The 10,000-nt window shown below is 40.7% G+C and overlaps 1 protein-coding gene across 1 annotated transcript in view; it reads right to left on the reverse strand.

Moving 5' to 3' along the window:
• Positions 1-10,000, reverse strand: part of LOC134465845 (sodium channel protein type 2 subunit alpha-like) — a 77,513-nt gene that overhangs the window by 45,126 nt on the left and 22,387 nt on the right. The window contains exons 9-12 of the mRNA XM_063219739.1: positions 8,784-8,855; positions 8,266-8,418; positions 888-1,005; positions 43-197 (exon numbers count right to left, since the gene is read on the reverse strand). Of these exons, the coding sequence (XP_063075809.1) occupies positions 43-197; positions 888-1,005; positions 8,266-8,418; positions 8,784-8,855 (498 nt within the window). The remainder of the gene's footprint in view (positions 1-42; positions 198-887; positions 1,006-8,265; positions 8,419-8,783; positions 8,856-10,000) is intronic.

A 10,000-nucleotide genomic window follows, 5' to 3' on the forward strand; every position in this document is an offset into this window, starting at 1 on the left:
CTGGGATAAAAGACTACAGTTTTATTTTGTGTCTGTACTCACCAGAGCTCCGCTGCTGAGGAGGATCATGAAGATGATGAAGGTCTCGAACCAGCTGTGTTCCACGATCTGGTAGCAGGTCTTCCTCAGGCTCCACCAGGCGCGCCCCAAACCCTGCGTGGTGTCGATCACGCAGCACTTGCACCGCCGCACACACACTGGAAAACCCATACACACAGACATTTTTGTAGTTCAATAGCCATGTCTTATAATGTGTTTTAATGGGACAAAAGACTGCACACTAAGCTACCTGAAGAGGCAATTTTTGTAGTTCAATAGCCGTGTTTTATAATGGGCTTCAATGGATGAAAGACTACACTAGTGGCCCAAACCCCTCGTGGTGTCGACGACACAGCATTTACACTGCTGCATGCACATGGAAAAAATAACGAAGACAAGCCGGTCATGTTTGTAGTTCATTAAGGACACAGGCGTGAGGTCCAATGGGTAGAAAAACTACAAGTCGCCATTTTGTAGTTCAATAGCTATGTTTAATAATTAAATGGGTTTCAATGGGAATAATACCACACTCTAGTCTACCTGAAGGTGCCATTTATAGGTAAATAGCCATGTTCTACAGTGGGTGTCAATGGGAGATACCTGGTGTGACCATTTTTGTAGTTCAATTTTTGAACACAAAATCTCGAACACAATTTCTAACGATCCTGCAACATTTCCAGCCCAGAATGCATTGCGGACTATCGTTGGATGTAGTTTTTTGTGCAATGTCAAATAAGGCTAGTGTTATCAGAGATCCCATTTAAACCCATTCAAGAACAAGGCTATTGGACAACAAAAAACGGCTATTGGCTATTGAAGTGCAAAAATGGCCTCTCCACGCTACTTACACTCTGGGAAGCACTCGTCGGGGTCCATGGCGTCCTCTGCCAGGTCTGATAAGTCATCGTCCTCCTCTCCCGGCCTCCTCAGGTCCACCGTGCTGCCCTCCGACAGGCTCACGACTTCCTGTAACAGACAGAGGTGTAGTCTTTTACCCCATTGAAACCCATAATAAAGCATGGCAATTAAACTACAAAAGTGGCCTAGCATGTAGTCTTTCCTCCCATTGAAACCTATGACAAAGCGTGGCTTATTTAACTACAAAAATGGCCACCAACTTCCTGTAGCGGACAGGAAATGAGGTCATGAGCATTGGACATTATTTTAAGGTTCATAAGTGGCTTATAAGACATGTGTTAAAGGTGCATTGTGTAGGATGGTGGCCAGAGTAGGTTATGCAACTATGCTGCTCATTGAGACTGTGCTGCCTCTTGCCAAATCAGTAAAAGTTAACTTTATTATCCCAGAAGGGAAGAAGCGGTCAAGGTGCGTTTACAGACCAATTCGATCTATTTATGAATATTTACTACATAATAAACTACATTTAGTAGTATGACCAAAGTACAATTTTTTTCTGGCTGAAAATGGCAGACATGGAGAATATCTAGCTTTTCATGTATGAAAAGTGCAATTTTCCAAGGCATGATGAATACTTCGAATTAGATGCTGGGGGTGGTAAGTATTCATGAAAAAGGTAACATTTTTGAATGGGCAGCATGAATTCTTGAAAGAAACTGCCAAAATATTACACAGTGCAACTGAATGTTTAGGGTGGTTTTACACTACATTACACTTAGCTGACGCTTTCATTTATTCAAAGCGACTTACTGTAGCCTGTCACGATATACGATAAGTCAATAAATCGGACGATAACTTTTTACAAGAACGATCACTTTTCTGGCCCCGATAAGTAACGATAAGTTATTTGCGTGATGTTTCGTTTCCCCCTCTCCCTTTCTCTACCGTTGCCGTAAGACTACACAGTAAATTTGCCAGTGTTAATTTTGCAGTGTTAAGGCTTATTAATACTATTGGAGTAATTCCAACACCAAATGGAGTGAGATGCTCTCCAGTGTCAGTGACAAATGAAGTTGTTAAATTGTGTGGAGTTAGAAGTACTCCAGAGAGCCCCCGCCTCCTCGAGGTGATGGAGTTTGTCTGCGCCATTGTATGCCCTAGTAACAGAGAACGTAAAGAGAACGTTTGACTTTTGGTTCTCTAAAGGTTGGGGTTATTACCAAACCAAAATCTACCACCTAGAAATGTTCCCTTTGGTTACAGTAAAAACCAAGCAATTCCTCCAGATTTAATCATTTACACAATCTTTTTTTATTATTCCATTTCATTCATTTAACTCAACTTGGTTGGGTTGATCTAAGGTTTGGCTGTGCACACAACATCACACAAAAGATGTGTTGAGTGAAAGAAATAACTTGAGCACTTGTTACACCTTTGCCGGTAACAAGCAGGCCCCTCACAACCAATCTGTCCATCAGCGCCTGGCCAAACCTAATTACTTAGGGCTGGTATATCATGACTCAATTGCTTGCACCTGAAAAACTCCTAATCAATCTGGTCACATGGTACTCTTGAGCCTGTATATAAACCTGGACTGTCACAGTGCTTTAAATATTTGCCTGCCTGCTGGCTGGTCAGTATGGCACAGCATAGCGCTTGTTTACCTGCTTTGCAAGCAAGCTAAAGGCGCTTTTGGCTTATGGCATTTGTTAGCTACATCTTGTGCCTTGCTTTGTGAGCTAGTCAGTAACAGCACATGTTACATTGCTTGCTCCATTGTGCACTTGAAGTAGATGGTATGGTTATATTTTAAACTTCATTAAGGAAAATATTTTGTATTAGTCCCCACTAGATTGTGTTCATACATGCTCAGCTGAAATTTCTCTCACATTTTGGTGTAGTACAGCGTAGACTGATATGTCAAATATAGACATTTTACATGTTTTCAGCAACTTCAAACATTATCTTAAGAGAGCAGTGTGGCAAACTGATGCCAGGCGCAGGGTGTTTCAGTCATGGTGGAGGATGGGAGGTGCTTAATTACTCTTTAGTAGGGTGCTCCCCGAAACTGCTTTACTCTTTACAGTGTTAGCTTAACACTATAAATCTAACACCAGTGTTTAACACTGATCTGGAGCAGGACCAAATAGACACTAGAACAGTGTTAATTTTAACTCTTTAAGTGTTATTTTAACACTACACAATTTACTGTGTACTGATGGCGCGTTATAGGCCAACGCAGCGCAAGGATGCTTAAATGCTGGTGTAATTTTAAGTTTCAGTGCAGTTCTGGTTGGAAAAAAGTGCATTGATTTGGCTACTTGCGTCTTTGAAATAGAACACTGGTGTTCCCGCGCGTCGCTTATAAGCCTCGACAAAGAATCAGCGCTAGAGACTAGGAGCGCAATATTCTTCCAGTCTCAGTCAGCGCATCTGCAACGTTCCTCAGAGAGGGGAATGAACAGCTCCAACACGGAGGCAAATGTTCATTTTGAAACATGCGCAGCAACCCAATATCCACGACGAAGACGTGTTTGTGCAAACATGAAATAGTGGTACCGTCGCGACAAACTTGCTCTGAGGCTGTTATTTTAAACCTCGCCGAGTTTCCACTATTATTTCAATGCGCCTCCTACCCCGACGTTCGTTGTCTGTTCTTTTTGTGATTTTCGCTATATTTCTTGTTTATTTAGACCTAACAATATGAGTAGGCAGTCCGCAAGCAAATCATGAAGATAAGATTTGTGAATTTAAATCTGTCACACCAGGAGAATGTGAACGGTTGAGCGCGCTACAGGGGAAACAGAGACATGGCGACTCATAACTCATAAGAATCAATGTATGGGCGTTCATAAAGGACTTTAAAGTGCGCAGAATTGCAACTTGTTCTAGTCGAGGGTATCGGAGAGAGAGAGAGAAAGAGAGAGAGAGAGAGAGAGAGAGCTGCCTGCACCTGGAACTTGTGCATCTGTTCATGCTCTTTTGCTTTTTGCTGATGTTGAAATGCCTTTAACAGGGCTGATTTGGGTTTTGCCTGACAATTAGCTAGTAACAACGTGCATTTGTTTGAAATAAGCTGTCTAAGTAATAATTTGAGAATTAACAATACCCCACCAGTAGGTTATTTTACATCACACCATGGATAGGCCTATAAGCCATTCAGTGTGCTTGAGAAAGATAAATAACAGAAAATGTTAAAGAAAGACTATATAACTTACCCTAATAATAAATACAAAAAAGCCTATTTAGAGCCTATTGTGCTCCATGAGGATGTATTTAAAAACATATAAATATCCCCCGCCGTGATGCTTTAAAAATGTGAAGGGGTGTAGTCACATTTTTATTGCATTTTTACGTCATTATATTGTTTGACACATTTCTTCTTGGAGCAGGCGTCAATCTTAATTATTTAAACCTAGTCTGCTGGCCCAAATGTTAAATTCAATGTTTCAAGAAGGAGGCCGCACCTTGCATAGCAGTGTTTTTTATTGCACATTATATTGTTTGAAAATGGCGAGAGAGACAATATTATCGATTATCGCAATAATTTTTTGTTATCGTTATCGTCTGGCAAAAATTGTTATCGTGACAGGCCTAACTGTTATTATTTTTCAGGGTATTGGTTACAGCCCCTGGAGGAATGTGGGGTTAGCTGCTTTGCTTTAGGGCACTTCAGCCATGGATGGAGATGTAGGTCAGGGGGATTCGAACTTGCAATCCCTAGATTGAAAGACCAACTCTCTAACCACTAGGCTACGGTTGCCCCATCTGTTTTAAGATATGGATAAGCCCACAGATGGCCATTTTCAAGCCAGTTGAGACAAAATCCAAAATTAGCCAAATAACGTAGACAGCTGCAAACATTATAAAACCGGTGAGAGGGAGAGGGACATTGCAGACAAGTCAGAAAAGGGGCTTAAAGAAGCACTCCTGCCAATTTCAATATGCTGTTGTATTGCTCACGCTACCCTTGACTTGTCAGTACCTGGTGATGCTGCAATTTTTTGCTCAGCCCTTTCCGAGATATGAGCTATTCTAATGGGGGCAGCTCTTGTTTACATTTTTAAAAATCTTAACATAGGCCTACTCCAAATATTTTCCCAAAAGTTATCACTGTTTGCTAGTTGCTTGCTGATGTTGCATAATCTTTTAGATGTTTTTGGGAATAAATTAAAATGTTAACAAACACCTGCTCCCATTACAATGACCAGGATCTCGAAAAAGGCTGAAGAAAAAAAAATCTCAGGTACTGACAAGGCTAGGGTAGTGTGAGAATTACAACTGCATGCTGAAATTGGCTGGAGTTATCCTTTAATGTTCAATATAGTGCACTTCTCCTTTGACCCCTTAGCAAAGAGCCTATGTTATAACCTTACTGTCACCATAATTGTAACGACCCAAAGAGCCTATGTTATAACCTTACTGTCACCATAATTGTAACGACCAAGTCTTAATCCGTTACTTAAGCCCCCTGGTAATGTCATAGCAATGTTGTTATTTAAGCCTTTTCAGCAATGACTGTGTGGTTCCACCGGTGGGCCCATCTGCACAAATATTGTTCGCTTTTCCATTAACCGATTTTCTCCTAAGCCCTTTTTGGGAAAGGGTGCCCTCTGCCTTTTAAATTCTAAATATCTCCTAGCCTCCTAAGCACATACAAATATGAAATGAGCTACATTTACAAGCTAGGTCCCTCGTTTTGCCTTAGAATGTGTTCATTCAGCTCCAACTTACCCACATTTTTAATTAAACAGCTCAAAACTCAGTTTGGGAACCTCTGTGTTAGATGTAGTAGTCAATGTTAGGATGCGAAGGATGGAAAACATGTGTGTGTGTGTGGTGTGTGTGTCTGTGTCTCTGTCTCTGTCTCTGTGTGTGTGTGTGTGTGTGTGTGTGTGTGTGTGTGTGTGTGTGTGTGTGTGTATGTGTGTGTGTGTGTGTGTGTGTGTGTGTGTGTGTGTGTCTCTGTCTCTGTCTCTGTCTCTGTCTCTGTCTCTGTGTGTGTGTGTATCAATCCCTTCACTTTCTTCTTCCTGTTGATGTGGGATTAGATCAGGATATTGGATTGGGATTAGACCGTTAATCCCCACACACACACACACTCACACGCTATTTTCTGTCATAAAATATGCTTCCAATATCGCACTGAATTAATCTCGTCAAATGTGTCAATACACACACACACACCGGACTCTGGATGAAGACACATGTCGAAACGTTTGCACTGATAAAATAAACAACAGAAAGTAGACATCCGTGTGGCACCAGATTTGTTTTCCTATTTCTATAGCAGATAAAGTAATATTGTCACCAAGTGGTCTCTTATGTTGTAATATTGTCACCAAGTGGTCACTTATGTTGTAATATTGTCACCAAGTGGTCACTTATGTTGTAATATATTACATATGTTATGTTATGTTATGTTATGTTATGTTATGTTATGTTATGTTATGTTATGTTATGTTGTATATTATATTATATTATATTATATTATATGACATTATATATCGTCCTCCTCCTAACCTACAAGTCCCTCCATGGTCTGGCACCCCACTCACTGACCTCCTTCACCCCTATGACCCCTCAAGATCCCTGCGGTTCTCTTCCAAAGGCCAGCTGATCGTCCCTCGTGCCAGGCTCAAGGCCACCAGTGACAGAGCCTTCCATGTTGCTGCTCCCATTCTTTGGAACAATCTGCCCGACCACATCCAGAATGCCCCTTCACTGGCCATGTTTAAGCAACACCTTAAGACACATCTCTTCCTGGAGGCTTATGGCTGCTAGTTCAACAAGCACTTTCACGCATTCACACACATGCTCACACACTGACGCGCACACACACTCACACTTTTCAACACAACACTCTGTGAAGCGTCCTTGGGTGTTTTGAAAGGCGCTATATAAAACGAAAGTATTATTATTATTATTATTATATTATATTATATTATATTATATTATATTATATTATATTATATTATATTACATATATTATATTATATTATATTATATTATATTATATTATATTATATTATATTATATTATATTATATTATATTATATTATATTATATTTCTATTGCATATAAAGTAATAGTCACCAATTGGCCTCTCCAAGTGGCCTCTCTAAGTGTGTAGCTGCCTAATATGTAAGGCAGGGTGAGGAACCGATGTCTCGAGGGCCGTTTGCGGCCGTTTTATCCGGTCCTCGATATCATTTTAATGTTATGCAGCATCACTTGAAATATGACATATTTTGTAAAGGAATTTTAGAAATTACATTTCCGGTACAATCAAGTTATATTCAAGGGGACCTAGAGAAGGTGGGGTCTGTTTCAAAGGTGTCTACCTTCAATATAGGGCTAAATTCAGGGCCCTTGGCATAGGCAGTATAGGCAAATGCTAAGGGCGCCACTCCAGTAGGGGGCGCCGCACCAGAGCATCAGGGATGGAAAAAAATCTAACGAATCTAATCTGATCTAATGTAATCTACAGTATTCTTAAATCATCACAATGAACAGAATGAAAGTAAATCAACATTAAAATAAATAAACAGTGCCTCATTTGCAAACTGCAAACGAACTGCAAAAACAACCAATGTGTTGGGCAGAGTGGCAGCAAACAGCAGATTTTTAGCATGTAGGGGGCGCTGAACTCATACTCGCCTAGGGCAGCAAATCGCCAAGGGCCGGCCCTGCCTAAATTGCATTGGAAAATCCTGATTTGTGTTCATAGTGCGGCCCTCAGAGGACTTTTACGGCCCTTGTAGGAATTTGAAGTGGCCCTTGAAATGGAAAAGGTTCCCCAGCCCTGATGTAAGAGATAACGGCCGTCGAGGTGACTGGTTCCACATAGTTATTATTGCCTCTTACGGGCTTGTAGTCTTTTCTCCCATAGAAACCCATTATAAAACATGGCTATTGGACTACAAAAGTTATTAATGCCTCTTACGGGCTTGTTGCAACATAATCAAGTTGAAGGTAAAAGGTAAAAGCTCGCACGTCCAAGCGTCTGACCTGGGAGCAGGACCAATAAATTGCCAGATTAAAAAGAGAAGTCCGCTACAACCAGGATTTCATGCTCCCAATTATTATTTTAAAAAAACCCCGTCAGGTCTAAAGAAGGGTTCTACCCGAAATGTCACGGAAAAAATAAAAAAATAATTGCAGCATGAAATCCTGGTTGTAGCTGACCTTTTTTTTGTTGTAATATATTGCCTCTCACTGGCTTGTGGTGTAATACAGTATATTGTCTCATTGGGATAAAAGACTACACACTAGGCTACCTGAAGAGGTCATTTTTGTAGTTCAATAGCCATGTTTCATAAGGGGATTCATTGAGATTAAAGACTACAGTTATATAATGTCTCTTACTGGCTTGTTGTCTTCGTCTTCAGAAGACTCGGTCTCCTCGTCCTCGTCCTCCTCAGGGAACTCTACGTCCGATTCGCCGGGCGCGATCGGCACCACCACCGTGAAGTTGGGATTGGTCATGTAGCTGTCTTCCCCCTCCGGGATGATGTAAATCTGCAATAAATAAACATGAATAAACACGAATAAACATGAACTAACATCAATAAACATTAATAAACAAAAACTAACATCAATAAACATTAATGAACAAAAACTAACATCAATGATGTGTTAATTCACTCTCCGGGATGATGTAAATCTGCAATTAATAAACCTCAATAAGCATGAGCAAGCATGAATAAACATGAGTAAACTTTAATTAACATGGACTAACATGAATAAACATGTACAAACATCAATAAACATTAATAATCAGGAATTAACATGAATGATATGTTAATTCTTCATTCTTAACGTGAAGTAGGTAAGCAGTTGGTCTGTTTGCCAAGCAACAAATTACATAATTTCTCTGCCCTTACCTCCCCGTAGCGCCCCGTCTTTCCCACAATTCCATTGGAATCCACGTGATTGGCTGCCGTGCTGAGATCACCCTACAGAGAGAGAGAGAGAGAGAGAGAGAGAGGGAGTTACCCATTCCTACTGTATATTTATGACGCTAAAGTAGCTAAGTAGCTAAGTTACCTGTACCTATGGGATTCAAACCTGCAACCATCTTATTTAAGGTGGCCTGTTTCTGTGGGATTCGAACCTACAACCATATTATGTAAGGTTGCCTGTTTTTTGTGGGACTCGAACCTACAATCATCTGATCTACAGTCACCTGTTCCTGTGGTTTCTTCTTGTCCTCTCCGCTCCAAAGTCGGCGTGCGTCAGCCATCCAGCTCCGGCGTGGATGCAGCCCAAAGCTTAACTAACATGAACCTGATGGAGCTTAACCGAATAGGAGTTACCTGTTTCCTATACTTAAAACTTAAGCTAACCAGCTAGCTTGGTCTCTGGTTCTAATCTAATAGAAGTTGCCTGTACCTGTGGGATTCGAACCAGCAAACATCTGTTCTACAGATATCTGTTCCTGGGGTTTCTTCTCGTCCTCAGTGAGTTACTCATTCCTACTGTTTATTTATAATGCTAAAGTAGCTAAGTCTCTGGTTCTTATCTAATAGAAGTTACCTGCAACCATCTGATTTAAAGTCCCTGAGGTTTCGTCTTGTCCTCTCTGCTCCAAAATGCCAAAATGGCTATATATGTTGGCAGAAGAAAAAAAATTGAAGAAGACACTAGTGTCGATATTGTGCTGCTTTTTGCTGCCCTTGTGAGATCTTGCGTTTTAATAGATTTTCGCTTTTACAAGCTAATGAACGATGTGGAGGTTTTTGAACAAATCTGGTGTCATAATGGTGCTGTGTGCTCTGTTAGGAACGATGAATTGCTTTTTACACATGTATTGGCACCTGACTGAGATGTAAGATGTATCCTATGTAACTTTTGTTTTTTTTTTGTGATTGTTACTCCATGGCACTTTTTGTGCTTCTGTATTCCAAGAATTTGTAATAAAGGTGTTTTGAAAATTCAATTCAATTCTCTGCTCCAGAGTCGGCGTGCGTGGTGCGTCAGCCTGTTTCTGTGGGATTCGAACCTACAACCATCTTATTGAAGGTTGCCTGTTTCTGTGGGATTCGAACCTACAACCATCTGATTTAAAGTCACCTGTTCCTGAGGTTTCTTCTTGTCCTCT

The sequence above is a fragment of the Engraulis encrasicolus genome, chromosome 16 (assembly GCF_034702125.1).
Source record: "Engraulis encrasicolus isolate BLACKSEA-1 chromosome 16, IST_EnEncr_1.0, whole genome shotgun sequence".
Taxonomy (NCBI): domain Eukaryota; kingdom Metazoa; phylum Chordata; class Actinopteri; order Clupeiformes; family Engraulidae; genus Engraulis; species Engraulis encrasicolus.